The sequence below is a fragment of the Streptopelia decaocto genome, assembly GCF_964273445.1.
Source record: "Streptopelia decaocto genome assembly, chromosome: Z".
NCBI classification, from domain to species: Eukaryota; Metazoa; Chordata; class Aves; order Columbiformes; family Columbidae; genus Streptopelia; species Streptopelia decaocto.
The window spans coordinates 15,646,848-15,667,696 of record NC_138657.1 but is presented as its reverse complement, the minus strand read 5'-3'; the positions used below and the strand labels follow the sequence as shown (position 1 = coordinate 15,667,696).

General features: G+C 43.8%; 2 protein-coding genes across 2 annotated transcripts in view; one reads left to right on the top strand and one right to left on the bottom strand.

Moving 5' to 3' along the window:
* Nucleotides 1–367: 367 nt before the first annotated feature.
* On the top strand, nt 368–4,576 carry LOC309451582 (actin-like protein 7A). The gene has a single exon (XM_082075388.1). The coding sequence runs from the start codon at nt 965–967 to the stop codon at nt 2,135–2,137; it is 1,173 nt and encodes a 390-aa protein (XP_081931514.1). The 5' UTR covers nt 368–964; the 3' UTR covers nt 2,138–4,576.
* ELP1 (elongator acetyltransferase complex subunit 1) overlaps nt 4,573–20,849 on the bottom strand; it is a 34,031-nt gene continuing 17,754 nt past the window's right edge. Inside the window, exons 19-36 of the mRNA XM_082075383.1 lie at nt 20,716–20,789; nt 20,010–20,088; nt 19,664–19,743; nt 18,627–18,767; nt 17,452–17,537; nt 16,786–16,934; nt 15,832–15,955; nt 15,263–15,360; nt 13,853–14,054; nt 12,249–12,310; nt 11,756–11,818; nt 11,576–11,636; nt 10,699–10,812; nt 9,901–10,012; nt 8,648–8,775; nt 6,594–6,748; nt 5,522–5,600; nt 4,573–4,711 (exon numbers count right to left, since the gene is read on the bottom strand). Coding sequence (XP_081931509.1) covers nt 4,644–4,711; nt 5,522–5,600; nt 6,594–6,748; nt 8,648–8,775; nt 9,901–10,012; nt 10,699–10,812; nt 11,576–11,636; nt 11,756–11,818; nt 12,249–12,310; nt 13,853–14,054; nt 15,263–15,360; nt 15,832–15,955; nt 16,786–16,934; nt 17,452–17,537; nt 18,627–18,767; nt 19,664–19,743; nt 20,010–20,088; nt 20,716–20,789 — 1,875 coding nt within the window. The 3' untranslated portion in view covers nt 4,573–4,643. The remainder of the gene's footprint in view (nt 4,712–5,521; nt 5,601–6,593; nt 6,749–8,647; nt 8,776–9,900; nt 10,013–10,698; nt 10,813–11,575; nt 11,637–11,755; nt 11,819–12,248; nt 12,311–13,852; nt 14,055–15,262; nt 15,361–15,831; nt 15,956–16,785; nt 16,935–17,451; nt 17,538–18,626; nt 18,768–19,663; nt 19,744–20,009; nt 20,089–20,715; nt 20,790–20,849) is intronic.

The following is a 20,849-nucleotide window of genomic DNA, read 5'->3' as shown; positions in this document are numbered from 1 at the left end:
TTGTCATCAAGACATGAACTCCCTGATAGGCAGCAGTCTAGAACTGGTTTGTGGGGTTCAATTTCACTTTCATTCTAAGCCCAGCTTTGACTTGTTCACTAAGATGCCCTCTGGGTGAAATGGCTTTCAGTAAAAGAGCACACAGAGCTTTTGTTTTACAAGGAAAATGCTGCTTGTAACTCTTTGTCCTTCTGTGGCCCCATGCAGCAGTCTGTTACTACACACACTGATGGGGCAACAGTAACTTGTTGCTGCTGGAAAAGAACAAAGATGTTCCTGTAGTGGAAAAGGCAACAGTTAAAGGTGAGGGGTTCGCCACGGCCTAGTTTCACATACAAGTCACACTTTAGTTTATGCTGATGCCAGTAACATTATCCTTTAATTCAGAAAGCAAAACTTAAAAATAACACCAGATAAACAATGACAAAAGCACAGCCAGTCTAGGGATCCACTCAACACAGTCAAACCAGGGCTTCACGTGGCCCCGGAGTTGAAGTAACACTGATGCTTAGCAACAGGCGCTGGTTTGGACCAAAGGCAGCTGCAGATGCTGGAGAACCATGGTCTTCCTCATGTGGCAGATGCAGGCCAGAATGGAAGCCATGCAGCTTTACGGTTAGAATGCACTGTTCATTCCCCGTGGCCCATCACAGTGGGTGGGTGTTGTGTTTTTTAGCACCTCGGAACAGGTCCAAGAGAAGCACAAATACCTGCAATCCACCTGTATACAACAGGCGTGCAGCCAGGTCACACGCTTGCATGGGGAGCACTGGTTTCTGAGGGGCAAGCCTACATATTATGTCATAAATCAGTGGCATCAGTAGAACCACTGACATCAGGGCTCCAGGCACGTGTCAGCTGCTTGTGCTGTCCCCAGGTGGAGTGGTGGCAGGGCAGTGCTACCAAGAAGCACGTCCAGCACTCGCTGTGTGAAGTCGCAGCTGGACAGAATAAGTCTCCAAGAATGGCAGCAGCGGGCACAAGTCATATGAATTCTGAAAGGGACAGCCACGTATCTGCAGCCGAGGGTAGCGTCAAGGCCAGGATGGAAACTAAAGCAGTAGTTTTAGACATTGGCACAGGTTATTTAAAGTGTGGCTTTGCAGGGGAACCATGGCCTTCCTGCTTTGTTTCATCTATGGTTGCTAAGCCCATATGGGAGACCGGGAGAAATCAAGAAGAAACCTTTGTTGGAAGAGGGCGTCAGAACAGCAGTACACCCTTCACCTTCACCAACCCAATAAAACATGGCATAGTGGAGGACTGGGACTGTGTACAAGATACTTTGCAGTGTATCTTTCAGGCAGAGTTGAAGATACAGCCAGAGAACCATGCTGTTCTGGTGTCAGTGCCTCCCCTGTGTTCCATCATTGACAAGGGAAAATATGCTGAGATGCTGTTTGAAGGACTTTGCCTGCCTACCATCCACATTGCCTACCAGTCCCATTTATCCATGTACTCTTATGGAAAAACCTCGGCTCTCGTGGTGGAAAGTGGCCATGGAGTTTCGCATGTGGTTCCCATCTATGAAGGTTATATTTTACGTAGCATCACTAGGACAGTAGATTATGCTGGCTTGGACATCACACGTTATCTCATGCAGTTACTAAACGAGTCTGGAAACACATTTACAGAAAAACAGCTAAACATCATACAAGATCTCAAAGAGAAGTGCTGTTACACGTCTCTGGACCTTACACGGGACTTTAATTCGCCTCAACAAATGGATTATGAGCTGCCTGATGGACACCTTATCACTGTAGGCAAGGAGAGATGCCTTTGTGCTGAAGCGCTCTTCAAACCAGAGTTATTTGGCTCACAGCAGCCAGGGCTCTTGCAGCTGACACTCAACTGTCTCAAGAAGTGTGATGAGGACATCAACAAAAAAATGGTGGGGAATATCCTGCTGTGCGGGGGCAGCACTATGATGGAGGGCTTTGCCAACCGCTTCCAGATGGAACTGGCCAGGATGTGTCCCAATGACAACATCATCACAGCAGCGTCCCCTCAAAGAAGGTGTTCTGTCTGGATTGGGGGGTCTATTCTGGCCTCGCTCCACTCTTTCCAGGAGCTCTGGGTTCACAGGAGTGAGTATGAAGAATGTGGTCCTTCCTGCATTTTTAAAAAGTGCTTCTGAGGAAGACACTGGATTGCCTTAGAAAGACCAGCATTGACAAAGGGTGCCTGAATCAATCCAACACCACATCCCTCCCACCCATTGCTGTAATGAAGAGATTTCTGATGCACGTGTATTATTCTTGTGATATTGTGTGCCTAAAATATCTTGTGGGTTTATTTATGTATGTATGTATGTATGTATGTAATGAAGCTAGACAGCAGAGAGGTGACAAACTTCTTACTCTAATGAGAGAAGCAGTCTTCTGTACGGCCATATTTGCTCAGAAATTGGGACATCTCTTAAGCTAACTCAGTAGTTATATGTTGATGCCATTCCTGATAACTGCATCTGTTTGCAAGAACCTCCAGAGAATTCAGAATAGCAAACTCAATGAGTCTGCAAAGACATCAGTAAAGGCATAATATTTTTCAGGATGACATGCATCACTAACAAAGCAAAAGAGCATCCTAGTAGAAATTAAGGGGAACCAGACTCTTGGCTGCTGCTGAAAAGCAGCTGAGGTTCAGCAACTGCAGAAGTAGGAAACAGGAGGCAGGACATCCCCCTAGAAGCTCATGGACATTGGGTGCTGCTTCCAGCTCTACCACTACTTTGTCAAAGTTAATTCAGGAGAGAGAGGGGTAGGGGAAGACAATGGAGTTCAGTGATCAATGTCCATGTGAATGATTTAGAAGACTGATCTTACATCTGGATGACAGATTTAAGTGATGTTACCTTGATGGGAGAACAGAAAAACATGTCTAAGACCAGAGGGTCTTCAGCTTTGACCATCACCGTGATAGAAAAGCAGAAGTACCCATATACATACATTAAAGGAACCGCTGTGTTTAGGCACAAGCATGAGCCCTCAATAAGCTGGCAGTTTTTCTTGGGTTCTTTAAAGAGGGAATATCTCTAGACAATAGATCAGGCTATGCAAGACCTCAGCATTTTCTGGCATCAGATTTAGGAATGTCAGGAATTAGTGGTGTCAGTACTGAAACTCAGTTCCAGGGCCAGAGCCCTCCATACCCTAGAGAGGACTGCAGACTCCCTCATCACCCCTTTCTCCAGATCTGAAAGATGGCTTTTGTATTTCATCTTGGACTATGTTTTGCTACCATTTTGAAGACCCATATCTAGTACAACACTCCTACCTTACGCACCCTTTCATGTGCTTTGCCATCTCAAGGCTTTACTCTTGGGAGAATCTCTTTGCAGTGTAATACGTAACAACAGGCTTAAGCCATCCCCACACCACCCAGCGTAGTCCACGTGACTCAGAACAGCAGGAATTAACACCACTCCAATGCTTCATGAAACACTGACAAAGGATTGTTTTATCACTCCAAACCCCCATGGCAGCATGGCACATACAGTGCAAGCCAACATGGCCATCCAAATGTGATGGAGTTCTCATATCACAAAAACAATGATTTGAAGCACTGGAAACATGCTGATTTTGTGCAGTAAGAACACAGCCCATTGCTATGTTGTGAGGTACCTCCAACAGACAGAAAGTGCCTTGTTTGTGCTGGCATTTTTCCACAGCACCTAACTGAAATAGCTGGCATTGAGTACAGCAGCTGCCAGGCCAAAATTAAAAGAGGGAGTGGTGGACTGTTACCAAAAGGTTTTCAGCCTCACCTGCAGAGCTTGTCCCCTTTCTCTGCTCCCAGGACGGCTGCTGTTACTTCTCGAGTCAGATCATAGAAGTATTCTCGGGTAAAACCTAATTCTCAGGTATGAGGTTAGATCGGTTTCCAGCTGAAGCAGTTCTGCAATAGCACAAGGCATGATCAGGGTACAGCTGCTGATCTGTCAGTGCCACAGAGCAGCATTAGCTGATCTTCTCAAACTCAGATAATTAGGACAGTGTTACCCAGCAGTGTGTTACACTGACATTCCCCATCCCCCTGCTTTTTTTCATGTTTACCCAAGATCTCCCTGGTGTGTATGAGCACCTTTCATGACATAACAGCTGTTGGTACTGCAGGGTTCACTCTGAGGTAACAAAATTATTCTGATGACAATCTGGTGTTACCAACATCCAGCTTCAACAGAGAAACCACCACTCATTTGTTCAGCAACTACAACAAATTGCTACTGATACAGACTTACTGGTGAGATCCCTTAAACCAGGGTGAACAGCTTAAGATGTGACCTGTCATCATGGCAGGTACCATCCACAGGAGGGAGTGATAGCGCAAACAACACTGGTGGGGTTGCTTCATCCAGAAGGGAGGGAACAGTGGTGGGAGATGTTGGATTCAACCAGCAGCATTCTGAGCTGTACACCCTGTTACTCCCCAAACACCTCTGCAGTGGGACGCAAGTGCTTGTCCCCATTACCATGATGCCATGCAGGTCACAGTCACAACTGCATCTGTGGAGGGACCCTTCACTTGCACAGACCTAAGAACAGTGTATCAGAAACGCCAGGACAACAATGGTTCTATAAAGATGTAATGAAATTATATTAAAAGTTACAGTTCAGAGTCCCTTGGGATTCCTTGGCTTTTAGTTATTGGAGAAGATGCAGTTTCCACTGCAGATTTTTATTGAGTTTTGGTGGAATAAGTAATTCGGGATCTGAAAGAAAAACAGGATAAGTGTCAGAACAGACGGTAACAGCAATATGGCTTCTTCAGGAGCTCTCAACTACTTAGTTTTCTTTACATCAGAGGACACAGAAGTCTCTGCCCCCAGCAGAACTGCTTACAGAATTAAATCTCTGGGATAAATCAAGTTCCCTCTCCATTAAGTGTTATTATTCATAATGAGAAGGCAACAATCAGTGGCAGAAAGTAGAGCTCTGTTTGTTCACCAGCAACTGGGACATCATATACAACAGCCAGCTGGCTCTGTGTGAATAAGAGGCATTAGGTTTTCTCTGGAACCAGCCCTGGCAAGTGTCAATAGGCAGGTGATATCTAGAGGTTTATTAGAGGATTTCTCCAGGCAATTCCAAGACTAGTAGGGGAAGAGACTGTAGGACTAGTGGGGAAGACAGCAAAGGAGCGTGATAGTCTGTAGCCTGGCCTGGCTGCCAAAGCCAGATAGAAAAAATCAGCAGGTAGGTTACCAGCAGAATTATCTAACACATTCCCTAAGAAATCAGATTTCCTATTCCCTCACAACAAACAGAGAATACACACACAGGAAGGCAGGAGCACAATCCAGACAGTACTTTCAGGTCACGAATTCAGAGGAAATAAAACCTTGTTAGGATGGCCGTTCACTTGCCACAAATTGGGAGCATGCATCATAAGGTAAAGGAAGAAACTCCCACAGCTGAATAAATGCTACAACTGTTGGCAGGTATTGGTGCTTGGCAACCCTCAAAACCCACTGATCTCACTGACATTTCACACCCACACCCAACTCAGAGCCTCAACTAACCTTGTACACCAGGAGCCATCATCCTCTTCTGCTGATAGGCAGCCATAATGCTGTTGGCAGTTGAATTGGGTCCCAGGACCTGTGTGAAGAAGCATTACCCATGTTTCAATCTGCACAAAGCAAGACTAATAGCAGGGATCCTACAAAGAAAACTGCTGTTTGTCTCCAAAAGCAGAAGCAGCTGCCTGCTGGAGACCACACAGTACAAAGTGACTAGGAACATGCGATCAAAGCCCAGTAATGTCTCAGAAAAGTCAACACAGAGGCAGAAAGAGAGAACTGCTTTCAGACAGCTTCTCAGGACACAGAATCCTCACCCCTGCACCTACTTCATTCACAGCACTGTCATGACTTGGCAGGACTACTCTCATTACAGTGTCAGCAATATTTAAAATTTGTTTGAGAGTCTGAGCTCTCTGTCACACAGAACAGTGTTAATCTGTCCCTAGAGACTTGTTAATCAGTAGTTAGGGGGAAGATACTGGGGAATATCTTGTGTTCACCATGAATGCTCAGAAACTACCTATTATAAAGAAAGACTTTTGCTTTGGAAGGAAATTAACTGCAGTCCTTGCCACTTCTTTATTCTGCATTAAGCAGAAACTTAGAAGCCTGACATAACCCTTCTTGCAATAAACTTATGATATACTGGTTCAGACTACACTGACAAGTCTGGTAGCGTTTCACTTCACAACATCAAGTCATAAAAGCTATGCTAACACTTCAACCATCAGGCCTAAAAAAAGAAAACAGTGTTCCTATGTTCTACAAATTCCTTAAGATAGAGCTTATGAAAAGAAGTCACCACTAGGACAAGGTAACACAAGCCTTATGAGACCTCATCATGTCCAATGTGGCACTCAGTGCAAGGGACACAGCAGCCTATACCTGTTGTACACATCTAGAGTGTACTGACTTGGCAGGCACTGCACAGAATATCTGTTTGACCTCTGCAGAAAAAAAGCAGATCTGGAAAGCCAGGGAAGGATTCCTGACTCTTTGCTAGAGAATGCAGCATACTGCTAAATACTTGGCATTGTACAGTAGGCAGGTATTGTGGATGAGCACAGACCGGGTTGACAGAGCTCTGCTGCAGGTCTGGAGTCCAGATTTCTGGGATTGAGGTCTCCATCAACTGTAAAACCTCTTCCAGGGCTTGCTGCAGTGTCCCAGCTAGCTCGTCATAACCAAACAACACAAGCTGCTTCAGAAGGATGTGTATGTCTCCTGCAGGAAGGAACAGAAGCACAAGCAATAGCAATTAACACAGGTATGCTAAATAAACAGCTGTATTTCTCTGGTATCAGGGCACAGGAATGGGAGCAGTAAATCAGAACTGGTTCTGTTCCTACCAAACTCCTACAGTGCCTGAGTACAAATGTGAGACAAATTGTCATGGCCCTGACAGGTCTCATTTCTCTGCTCCTAAACTTCAAATGTGGAGAGCTCACACTATCCCATGTTCTTCCAGGCACAGAGGCAGATGAACTACATCAATGTCCAACACAGATGGTCTTACGAGCCAGGTGGCTTCTCTCCACGTGTGGCAGATGCCCTTGTCCTCCTCCAGCCAAACCAGCAGCAGTTAGGTACAGACTCCAAAGGAGGTAAAGGCCTGAGCTGCAGCTGGGCCAGGAACTCCTTTTAGGAAGCCCATGAGGAAGCAGAGCAGCACAGTGCACATGCACAAGGTGTGGGTGCAAGGGGTCTCGTGCATATTTTTCCCACTGTATGCAAACTGATTACAAGACAACCACTTTATTCTCTAAATATGACAACCTGGATAAGCCTACTTTGATCTCTCTCTGCTAAAAAATCTAACTGTATGATGATGATCTTTTCCTGTTCACAGACCACTGGATGAGCCCTTCATATCAATCATTTAGCTTAAGTAAATGCGTACTAAAGAGACTGAATCACCTAGAATTACAATGTCATGTGACTTTTCATATACTTAATAAGCTAAATTTGTTGAAATCTGAAAATGTATTTTGAAAAATTCTGCTCATGTTTACCAAATTTGTATCTACTTAATGAAAACAAAGCAGCTACAAACCATCAACACCATCTGCATAATAAGGCCCGTTTTGCACCTTATTGAGAAGAACAGAATTTACTCAGACAAAAAAGCACCTTCAAGGCTAGCACAAAGCTACAGAGCATCAAGAACACCTGCAAGGTAAGGCCTGTTCTGCACTTGTTGAGGTACACAGGATCCATTTGGACAGAATAACACTTTCAAGGCCAGCACAAAGTGGCTATGGACTACCAACAACATCTGCAGCTAAACAAACCAGGGCCTGTCTGAAGACAGTGAAAGAATCCAATGAGAAGCACAAAGGCCCCAGACTCCAATATTACTACTGGACTGAATCATCACATGAGGGGTATAAAAACCAATGGATTTCTATGCTTGGCTCAGCACCACTGTGAAGGCACTCAGCTCGGGCAGACCCTGCTGCTATAGTACTCCCCTATATTATTTATTTCTACCAACTCTGATGTCCGAGAGCTTGCTTGGAGAGACCTAGGATCCAGACTTTGGAGCACCTTGACCACCAGGCCCCTGGAGGTGCATAAGCAGCTTAAGGTGCAGAATCATGAAACTTTGAAATCCTAGCCAAGCCATATAAAGAATCGGGTGTGCACATATAACCCTTTAGTCATAAACACATATAATTAATCCCTTACCTGTTTTCCCTTACCTTCTATGTCTCTTAGACATGAACTGTTGACCAAGTCTGGGTCTAGTCTGGATACAGCCACACCCAGACTCCTTTCTGAAAAGGAGTTTAGAAAGCAAGGGGGTCCATTCTGAACCTCGTGACTCAATGGGAGGACCTCCATCTACCCTTTCACATCTCCTGTCCTCATAGAAATCACTCTAAAACAACTCTCACCCGATTCTGCTTGGCATATTTTCTCAGTGCAGTAAGTAATGGAGTGAACCTTGCCATCAAACTCTGTTAAATTGTACTTTTGAGTGATCTAAACACTGCTCTGCAGCAAGCAGGACCCTAAATCAGTCATCTGTGACACCCCAGCATACCAATTAAGAACAAGAGGGATCATACTGCTTCAGCTGTCCTCACAAGCTGTGGAGTGGATTAAGGTCAAGTGTCCTACCCTTCACAGTCTCAACAGCACGAACATTTTCTCCCAGGGCTTCCAGAAGAGCCATATCTTCAAAAGGACTCCCCTCTTTCAAGCTGTATCTCTTGCGTTCAGCCTTGCGCCGGTTCTTTGATGATCGCCTGAAAAGGAGGACGCTTAATTATAGTGTGCACAAAAGGATTAGCTGTTAAAGGGTATGTCTGAAGGAACATCAACAGTGCGCATGAACCTTATTACTTAACTCCTTACTCTCTGCAGTGAGAGGAGGCTGCATGCAGGCTTAGGTATCTTTATGTCCATGTTTTCAATGCTACTCAACCAATATCCTTTGTGGTCTGAAACATAAGTCAGTAGTTGAGCTGTTTCTCTACTACAAAAAGGACTTCTCTTTGTTCCAGCATTGCCCTAAGCACAGAGTAGTGTAAATTGTTTGGCAGTAGTCACTATCAGGCAAACCTGAGCTCCACTTAAAACAATTTGGTGCCAGGGTCTGTGCTTGCCTCTGCACACTTTCATTTCTGCTGTCTCCACAAGTTGTGAATGGATACAGCTCAGCTCCTGCCCATTATCACAGGAAAGCAACTTCTAATCACGGGCCAGTACTTGTTGCATAACATCCCCAACTGATCAGCACACTCTGACGTAGGTATGCTGAATGCTAAGGTTGCATTCTCTTCCTCTTTTCATGTAGGCTACAGAAAGTGCCATAAGAAGTCCACACTTTTCCCACAATGGTATTTTTGCACTAGGGAATTCAGAAGCAGTCCCACAGACTACACTGGCCTCTAACACACCCCACACTGCAGTTCACATTCTTAAGAGCACTCAAAAGCAACACGGACACCCACTGCGGGAAGACATTGGTATGAGATTTAGTAGCAACCCCCACCGATCAAGCACAAAACCTAGGACAAAGAGCACAAGCCATGCGCACAAGCTGTTAATGTCTGAGGAGCTCTGCCCATATTCTGCTTCCTACAGCCAGCTATTCTGGCAACATGCCCAGCACTCACAGAGCCAGCTCCCTGCCAGAGACTGTTCACAGCTCCTCTGCTGGGCACTCAGTTCCTGTTGCACTAGTAGCTTCTGGCATTTTCTGCTCTCTCCCTCCCAATAAGAGTTAAAATAACCATGAAATGCCTGTAATTAAAGCAGCTTCAAGGCACGCACAGTTGAGAGGAGGAACATGCCAAGCATGAGCAAGCTGCCCTCCCAAATGCTGATGCCCAGGGCAGCCACTACCTAATTTGGAGGCAGATACCTACGCTGATATTCTTGAATTGCTGTGTGAATATTTGCTGTTCATGTCGCTGGCTGTCACAACACTGCTGGTTTCAGAGAAAAGATCCAATTCTGGGCAATGTGGCATTTCATAATCTGCAAAACATGTTAACAACTGTCACAGTATGGAAAAAAGTCACAGTTATTCCAAGCTTCCTCTCTGGGTAATGTATGTAGCTTGTTGGAGAAGCAGCTTGGGCAGACACATTCTACCTGCTGCTGTTTCAGAGCCTTACAGCTCTCAACTCCTCTCAGCGAGCACACAAGAAGAAACACCAATTGTGAGAAGAACACTGCTCCTCTGCCCTCGTGGGGACTGTGACATTAAACAGCACGATCAGAGGGATGACAATCTCAGTGCAGCAAATCTGGACCAGGACAATGCATTCTGCTTTCAGAAAACTTCCCTGAGCCTGTGTGAGCTGGCAGGTGAATGCGTTTAGAGGATACTTGGCATGCTAGGCACTGTCTGATCCAGCCAGGCTGGCATGGTGGAGACAATGCTGTGTTACTTTGAAATGCTTTCAGGTGCATTTTCATCACATGAAAGCTGCGACACAGACAGCACTGAAAATAAAGCTCTTTTTACGGAATGAGCAAGGTCAAATAATCACAGCCCAAGTATGGTGTGAGGAAAGGGTGAGAAGAATGCCGTTCTACTGTTGTTAGATAACACTAGAGCTAGAAGAGAACACAGCACCATCATGGCAAGTGGTAACCGCAAGGAAAAGGTGATCACAGTTATGTATGCAGGATAAAGTCACATGCATTTCAATACCAACCCTGCAGGCTCTCACAAGCCTTCTGCTTCAGCTCTCGGACCACTTGCAGGCGACTCCTATGGTGAAGAAATGCTGTTTTCTGAGAATCTAGGAAGATCAGCTGACTTTTCTGAGCTGCTCAATCAGAAAATCAGAACATAAGCATTTGTGCAAAAGACCCAGAAAAGCATTTTTTACACAAGAACTTTGAAGGAGTAAAGTCCTTCAACAAGCTCAGAAGTCAGGTGCCAAGCACACAACAGGGCTCAAGTGGAAAGAAATTCCAAGCTTATAACAGAGGAGACCACCAAACAAGATGCACTTGGATGCAGAGTGAATTAACCTGCCAGACAACCATTTTGTGGAAAAAGAGTCTGTTTCTGATAACCGGAAAAGCAGAAAGCTCTGTGGCCGCTTCTCTCTACATGAATTAGGTTTCAAAGGAAAAACAACCAATAGTAACCAACCATGCTTCTTGGACAGAAGGGATAATACATCTGTTAAATCATATTTTTCAAAAACTACTAATAAAAGCTTATAGCATAGCCAGCCATTTTCTTAAGTCCACAGCTCGGCTGCCACATGTGGTCTGGAGCAAGGACTCTCCTGCTTGTTCATGGATATGCAGACATAGACCCCTTTGCAATTTGTGACTGTGAGGTGTGGAAAAGCTCAAAAGGAGCTTGGCTGAGCTAAAAAGAGCCCACGAGACTGCAGGGCTTCAAGCTGCATTGAGTAGAGCCAAATGCAGCTAACTGGACCGCATCAGTTGGGCAGAACCAAAGTATCCTTCCATACAGTTTCCAGTACTGGAGTGCTGTGACTTCCCACAGAACCAGTAAGGACCTTCTTCAGCCTCTATAGCACAGAGAAGTCTCAGATTCTTGCACAGATTCACCTTCCAGAATAGCAGGTTTAAAGTTGGTCTCCAAGATATCCAGTCTACCATACTTGTGAATCTGGATCAGAGAAAGTAAACAAGGTATTATTTAAGGACCTAATCCAGACCCCATCCCTCTGGTTCTTGCACTCTAAAGAAATATTTCCACTCTGTTTTTTGTGCTCTAAAATGTCTTACCAGCCTTAAAGCCTCTTCCCAGAGAGACCCTTCTAAGACCAGGAGAACAGCCTCTTCATAGTCCTAGAAGGAAAGAGCAATCATGTACTGTTACTGATGCTAGTTATGCACCTTCACGTAGCACGTAGCACACTTTGAAGTGCTGAGATTAAAAAACGAACAAACACAAACTATGTTACTTCTCCTATGCTGAGGGGAAATCCCTCTGGAACTCTGTCTTCCTTACTCCAGCCCTCATGCTTCAGCTCTCTGAGCTAAAAGGTTTTTCTATCAAAGCAGAGACAGCTTCATAAGCGGAAAAGCATTCATCCTCGCCCTGCTTACTACATCACCTTGACCTGCTCTGCCCTTTCCAAGAGAGCCCATGGCACAGATTGGTTTGCTGTCAGCCTGCATGGAGTCACATGTGGCCCAGGAGAACAGACAAAACACAGATGGAATATCTCTCTGACAGGATATTACTGTGGCACAGACAGGAATGTGGTTACATTACCTGAGTGTACTGCTCCAGGAGTATGGCTGCCTCTGCATGCCTTCTCTGTTCAACTAGTTTTCCTGGAAGAAAAGGTGGAGTTCAGCTTTCCAGAAGTGGCTGGATTTTGTATCACAAAATTACTAAGTAGAGGACAATCCCACTCACTGAGACAACTTCTACCTGCTCACACACTTTACTCAGGCTGCCTGGTAAAAAGAAGGGCTGCCTGATGTCAAGGATTCATTAATGTGCAACATTATTAGCCAGTTGCTTGTGAAATTGCTGGTGAACATCCTTCAAGGCCAGCTGGAAAAGGTTTTGCTCCCCATCTGAGACAGAAATAGTGAAGTGTCTCTTAAGTGGAAGGGGCCAGGATGTAAAAATGAAATCTCTCTTGAAAACTTCAGTGTATTGGCACCTTGCAATCTGCAGGGAACACTTCGCTGCCTACTCTGTAGTATTGACAGCAACCACCAAGCTTGTAGGATTCAAGGCTTCTAGTCCCCTAAAAGTCAGAACCAGATTTGGCATGGGTTAGTATGCTAGGATGCAATGTGAGAGAGCAAGTGACATATAACACCAGGAAAAAAAAAAAAAAAAAAAAAGATTAAAAAAGGAAAGAAGAAAGGAAAGAGGAAAGGAAAAGGTAGAGGAAAGAGGAGAGGAAAGGAAAAAAGGAAAGAGGAAAGAGGAAAAGTGGAAAAGGAAAAGTGAAAAAAGGGAAAGGGAAGATTACCCAAGCAAAGCAAACTCATCCAAGACAGCTCATGTCTGCTCATTATGCTAAATTACAGTTCTGATTTCAGAGGGGCACCAGAAAAAGTATCAAAGGCAAGACACGAAGGATTCAAATCACACTAAGTGATGTGAAAAGAAAATACTGGAATATTCAGCTCTGGGAGATGACACTGGCAGCAACCATATTGCCACTGTGTAAGTGGGACCTTCATAAACTCTGCCTCAAAGTAAGGCAGAAGTCAGGATGATGCTCCCTTTCTCTTGTTGAAATATAGGCCAGGTCCACAACACATCTCACACATGCAGTCTGATGTGCACTACTGAGCACAAACTCCGAGACCAGCTACCTTTTTCTCCTGCAGCAGGACAGCACATAGCTTCACAAGTACCAGTTGGTCCCAGCTGCCAGCAGGCTTTAAGGAGGGAACATGAAGCCACAGCTCTGAATTATCCAATAGCCTTTAAGGTCTGTGACTAGGCATGGTATTTAAGTCAATGATGTCTAGAGGCCTCAGTCATGTCAGATACTTCAAAGGATCTCCATTCCCTGAGGTTAACCAAGGATGCAATTTGGAATAGCAGTTCAGCAACTGATTGCAAGGAAAAAGTGCAAGAAGCAGTCAGCATGAGGCAGCCAAGGCCACAGTTAGCTTGGCAACTCCTGGATGCCTACCAGCTCAGCTCCACCATGTTTTGGTTCCTTTGAGAAACAAACATGATGTGCAATCACACAAACCCTTGGGAAACATGGGATCTTTGCTCTCCCTTTCAGAAAAATGCTGCCGAAGACTGAGGTTTTCCCTAAATTTTAGGAAAAATCAAAATGACCCAAAAATAACAGCAGCCAGTTTTATTCTGCACACTTCCATCTCCTCAAGGCCTACCTGTCATGCTTCGTGCCAGGCTGGACAGCTTGTCCTTTGTGTAACCAAGCCGTGATGCCATGCACAGGGCTTGCTGCCAGCTGCCACAGTTCTGAAAAGCATCAAGTGCTTTTGCAAAGATGCCAGCACGAGCAAATATCAATGCAGCCTGTTCATATAGCTGCTTCTGAATCAAGTACTCCCCATATGCATCGCTGATATCCTGCAAGAAAGACACAAAAGAGAAATTAGAAATCAACTGTAGCACCAGTAGCAGTCCTTCATTAGTAAAAATCAAGTGCCCATCAACAAAGCCTTATTTCCCCATCCCGCAAGGAACTTCCTGGCACAATGTTCCTACCCTATTTCAAACTTTATATCAAGCCAAGGGCTGATGATTAGCACATGGAGACATTTCACAGAACTGAAGCAAGAGACACAGGGAGGTACCTAGCTCTGCTAGCCAAAGGCTGCGTAAACTACATACTGCAGGAAATCAGCTCCTTCTTCACCACTCAAGAGTGCTGTTTGTTAGAATGTCTCCCTGAACCACCTTACTCCAGGAGTCAGAACACCAGCACAAGGGAGGATGCAAGCCCTGCAACTCTATAAGCACAGGCTGCTGTGATTCAATATTCTGAGCTTAACTACGGTATTCAAAGCGTACAATCTCCATCAATAAGTGGAGGGTGGATTTGACTGGAAGAATACGGAAGCAATAAAGAAAGACTCCCAATGAGCCAGAGTCAGGAACAGACCTCCTTCATGAGGAAAGAGTCCTTTCTGCTCTCACTGTGTTGCAAACAGAGTTTCTGTATTTCCCCTCTTACTTATTGATCTACTTCTTTTACAAAGAACTCTGTGTTGTATATTCACAATACCTAAATTAAATGATATTAAATGTGTCCATTTACATTTTACCTCTGCCTTGGACAAGCTAAAGCTCTTCAGTAATACCAAAACCAGATACTACATGCTAGAAAACAGCACATCTACAAGTAACCCAAGCTCTCTAGCACTCAGCAGAATAGTTTAACAAAGTGTCCCCACACACTCTGCAAATGCCAGACAGAAAGCTGACATCACAAAGGTAAAGCCAGGAAGAAAAATCTTTCTGTGATAACAAGAGTTCTCCAGCACATCACAAGATAGTGCAGCAGAAACCAGACTCCAGGTGCTCTACTAGTCATGGGATCAAAGAAATCACAGCCACTCTTTCAATGACCAGACCTTGCAGGGTCAGTGCCAAGTCATTCCAGTTGTTATCTCAGAGGAGGGTCTCAGACAACACAGGAACAGCAATGACCTGCAGAACCTGAACACAAGCAGCTGTTGTCTCATTCCTGCCCCCACTGAAGGTGCTGAGGATGTGCAAACACATGTGGGAGAGAATAAAAAACTTGTGCACTGCAGTGTCACATGCTTACACACCTTGTATTCCTGAGTGCTAGAGGGGTACAGCTTCAAGGCTTCACAATACAGATTCTGATCCTTCACCAAGTTCAGAAATTCAGAGAAGTGTTCAGGACCTGTAGAAATAATTTACTTTTCATAGCAATAAGAGAAAGCACATGGCTCTCATGGCTCCCAGCCAGTCTGGGTTCATTGCATTAAGAAGCAATGTGTTGCTTCATTAAGAAGCAAGGTGTTTTGGGTGAAAGAGCACAAAAGCACCTGCTCTACTAATATAAAATCAAGGTGTTAACTTCCTTGAGGTTTACTCAATTTTTGGCAGCAATATTAACTGGGAACAAGCCACCTACAACAGGCACAAAACAAGACATGCTTCGTGATCACAGAGCTGCGAACATTCTCATCCCTCTCTCCCTAAGACAAGCTACACTACAAAAAACATGTAGCAGAAGTTCACCATACACTACCAAAAGAGAAGACAACCTTGTGCAATTCTCTTTAGCTTTTCCCCGCTAAAGGCTCTCCAAAATGGAAATGTTCCACTGCAGAATTTCTCCTTGGAAATGCTGCATGTGCAGGACACCTACCACATTTGCTGAGGTGCGCAAGAGCTTTTGTGTATCTCTTCAAGTGTCTGTCTATTGTATATCGCTGATAATTAGTTTCCATTTTCTGGAGGGTATTTAAGAAGGGCAAGTATTCTTTTGGGTCCTGCAAAGAATAATGAAAACTGCAGTTGAGCTAACCTGCTAAGACATATGCCGACATCTCCACCAACAGACAGTCTCATATTTGAAACTGTACAATAATACACTAAAAATATTTTTTTTAATGTAAGTCATATTAAATAATTAATTATGTCTATGTACTCTTGCCAGGAATGACTAACTTAAACATAGACTCCAGCAGTGGCTAAAGGCTGGTGACATTTAAAATTCAAGGCTATGTATCATATCAAATATTGTTTTCTATTAGCTATTATCATGTATAAATTTGCAGCTGTAAAGCTGACCAACTTCCTCACACCAAAGGTCATAAAACCTGTTAACATGAACAGGGTGTTCTAATTGATGGACAGCAGGCCGTGCTGTAACATTAGGAAACTCTGAAGCCCCTGACGGGCATTTCCATTCAGAGATTTCAAATTAAACCTGCTCGAAGATACACATTATTATCATGGCCACCACCAAACAAGCAAGAATCAAGAGTACAGAACTGGGAACATAAGGCATGCAGTGATAATACTTCAGACCACAGTCCCTCCCATCCCCAGAGCTACTTTGCCATGCTACTCTAGAAAAGCCATGTTTCACCCTCAGTACAAGCAAGTTTCCAAAGATGTACTCAAGAAGTGCTGGGGGATGCAGAGACATTCCACCTTCCCAGTATCACCCCAAGCACATGCAGGACTTCAGAGCAATGGGGATCCTGCTTGGGTAGAGAGCTATGACTAACAAAACATGTGTGTGATACGCAGACTAAAAAGAACCTTTAGGAAACAAAAAAAAAATAGTTCCTTGGCTGGAACTATAAGCCAAGACCTTTTGAGACTTTTCTGCCACCATGATGACTAAATCAAAGTCATACGTCCCCAAGGAATAATCATACAATTCATTGACATCCACAAGGAAAAGCAGGTACTTCAGTGCTTCTTCTGCACTCACAGCTTTGACATCTGGAGTAATGCTTTCTGTAACAAGATAAAGCAGAATATGATCAGTTACACCATCAGCAGTGAATCCCCACTCTGAGCGAGATGCATTATCAGACATATCCTTGACACCAGACAGGGACCAAACTAATAGCACGCTCTCTCTTGCCAGAGTGGTTTCTTTGCCTTTTCTGGGCAACTTCAAGGATCAACCCAAGTACAGTAACTTGCTAAGTGTGCAACAGTGACAAGTCAGAAGTATCAGCACAGAACAAAAGCAAAGTTTGCCCATTTGAGATACTAGGATCCAGAATGGGAACCTCTGGGAGAACGAGACATACCTAGATACAAGGATGAGCCAAGGGCACGCAGAGCAGTGTATCTTAGCTGATACACTGCTGTTCCATTAACATACAGCTACTTTAAAGTACCCTTCTGTTTTCTGGCTAACTCCATGAACAAACACCTTAAAATAATTTTCAGGGTGAACTACGCTAACAATTACAGCTCCTGCAAACCACACATTTTCAAAACTTTTGAGTTCCTGATACAACACCTCGAAGATCATGAACCTTCTGGAGAGCAATTTCCAGTTCTGGAGGACTCTTCTTCACATGTGCTGTGAGTATCGATAGGCAGTATCTGAAGAAAACAGGAACAGTAAATGAAAAAGCAAGAAGGCAGAAACATTGCTTCTTCCTATTTTAGCACAGTTCATGCAGGTTCTAGTTTACATTTTAGTAAAAAAAAAACCCATCTACTCTTTTTAAAGGAAGGCAGCAAAATGTGAAGAGAACAGAATATACCAGAAAGGTTTTTCTACTCAGCATGTCTGCCCAAACATGTCACAAGACCAGAGGTGTGTTTTGAGTTGAATGAGTTTCCTTACCATGCCAGCCAGTGTAACGGAGAGAGAACACTCTCCCTGAAAGCTCAGATAGCTGGACACAGTTTTCCTGATCAAATTTAGCAGGAAAATGGTCTTTTTTATAAAAGGAAAGGTTTCTAGGAGGTTATTTCCACTTCCATAAATTTCACAGGTACTACTTCAAACCAGCTTTCCCAGTTAAGGGGATGCTTTGTTTTCCAAAACCTTTTGCTGAAAAGTATCTAAATTTTCAGGGTTCAGCAGCAACCCACCATCTGTTGCTCCTATATCCACTGTTTCACATATAAGCTGCCAATGGTTTAACACTGCTTCACTAACCACTGTTACTATCCTATTTTACCAGTCTTTATCATTGCCTGGTGTTGATTCATCCAAAGAGGATGGTTACTGAAAAGGTAATAATTCAGAAATATGCAACTGAAGGTTTACAAAAGTAATTCAGTCTCAAATGGAACAGCTGAGATCTTTCCAAAAGGCCAGCTGATCCTAAAAGCCAGCATCTCCCTGAGATTACAATCCTTCTTGTGCCTCTCTGTCCCCTATGCCATACAGGTTGTTCCTTAATTGAGTGTATTTCTTAAGCCCTTACAAGCACCATGCGTCTATTACTTAAATTCTTGTGGTAAGAAGCTGCTTTGCTATCTGCAGAATTAGACGTTGTGGTTTTCAGGACAGCATCCTCAGCAGATGGAAGGTATGGCTATGTAAATTTTGTGGAGCACAGTATCACCTGAGAGGATCTGAAGCAAAATAACTCATGTTAAGGACAGCTTCACTTTCTGCAAATGAATTACTAGAAATCTCTCTAATGGTTCCTTTACCCACAATAAGACAACGCTCACTTTTGAGGGTTGATGTGTTCCATGGCAACTCTCATCACATCACATACAAGGTTTACTTTATTCTGGTCAGGATACTGGTGTGGTTGAGCATTACCACTACCATTCAAAGATGGGTACATAGTCTTTGTGAAATCTTCTTCTCTAAAAAAAACAAGACATCGTGAATACTAGCGTCGTCCATCACATAGCCCAGTACAAAGACAATAACATTAAGAAACACAAATGTATGCAGAAAACAACTACTCAACAAAACAGCTCATATGTCATTCAGTACTTACACACAACCTTCCACGCTACCAGAAAACTCTCCAACATCTCTTAACTGTCTCAACTGTTTCTCAGCCAAGAGATGCATTGAAACAAATTGTTCCAAACAACTACTCTAGTTGCACAAAAAATCAGAAGGCAAGATTTTCAAGATACATCTGTCTTCTACTAAATCCACTAATGAGATGCTCAGCACAGAGCACTTTGTAAAACTGAACCATTTGCTTTTGTTTCTAGACAAAGATTCAAGGTCAGGTCGAAACTGAAAATAGAACAGAACAGCTAAGTGATAGCTCCAGCTCCTACACAATTATTTAATTCAACAAGGTTAAGAAGTCCTGAAGCTACCAATGGCTTAAAGCCTCTTGTCACTCGATCTTTAAGAAAGAAGTCAGGGGACCTGAATTGGGAATTTAAGCAAGTATCTTGGCCTCAGGATTCAGAAAAGCACTGCTGTCTTGCTCCTCTTCATGATGGATCAAAACTTTCTCTGTTCACATTTACTCCTGTACAGCAAACCAGAGGACAAAGCAATCAGACGATGTGCTCATCCCTTGCTGTAAAATCTAATGGCTGCCTGCAAGCTGGAGTTCACAAAAAGACACACCAACCGTCCCTGGAACTATTGAGCTCACTTGAGTCTTTATGACCCAACATGCCAGATTTCTGACTGACTCCTCACATCCATATTGAAAAGCTGCCAATATTTTGACAAAATAATGTAGCACCACTGATTACATGCATGCTTCCATGTGCAGAATTGTACTCACTTCAGTTCTGTGAAAAACAAGTTGATATAGTTCACAGAATCTATTTGCCTGATAAAGGTTTCTGTGTTTTCCAGAAATACCTGAAACGAACAAGAATGTTAACTACTGTTATTCTGAGTAAGTACACTAACTACAAGAACAAATTAAAAGACCTTCTCTGAGTGCAGAAGATGTAGGAAATGCTAAATGCCATCTGCTTGCATGAGGATGCAGCAGTGCAGAGCAGCCACTCCTGCTGAAATCGGAACTGACATCACCACCTACCCTTTTGAGCTCACTGTTCAATGTTGATGGATTCCAGGCTAGATGGGTATAGAAAACAACACACAGAACTGGGCATACTTGCCTTGGGATTGTGGTCATAGAGAAGATTGAGATTGATTCGCAGCTTCCTCATACACTGAAATGCTTCCCTGAACATAAGCCTGGAGGAATGAGTCAAATGGGATAGTTTACACAGTGGTTAAGTACAATATCTGCAAATAAAGGTGACTGACTAGAGGTTAGCACAGACTCCTGGGAAGGGAATAGCCTAGGCAATAAGCCATGCAGAGTGCCTTTCAGAAAAAATGTGCAAGGCAACGTTCATTGCCAGCCTCTGCAGTGGAAGAGACCAGCATGCCAAGCTGAAGAAACAACACAGGCCTGCCATTATTTTTTCCTCCTAGAACAGAGAACTACGTTTTAATCTAATGGACCAACTTCTGTTTCAGAAAACTTCAATGTAAATCAATTAAACAAAATGTGAAAAACAGCAAGCTTCACCATGAAGTGATCAAGATGTCTAAAGACTGGAGCAGATGAAGATTTCTCCCACCCACACAGTCTCAGCACACGTTAAAGTCCTTTAGTGTTGAAGTGAGAGGCACCTGGGACTGCTGAAAGCTGGACTTCTAGCTGGTAGCCCCAGAAACAGTATCATTTCCACTAATTAAGTCAACTCCCTTGAGCTTAGCCTCCCTCCTTTCTCTAGCACAACAAAATCAAAGGCAGCCAGCTTCTAACAGCTCAGACTGGGGGAGGGAATACCAGAATACACAAGTATAATTTACCTGTCGAGCCACTTCCGAATCTGAGCAAGAACCAGAGCTCGGTGGTGAACTGTCTCCAGGTTTCCTCTTGGCATCTATAACACAAGATCCACACGATTATTAATTTGGAGTTACTTTACCTACGTTGAAGGCAA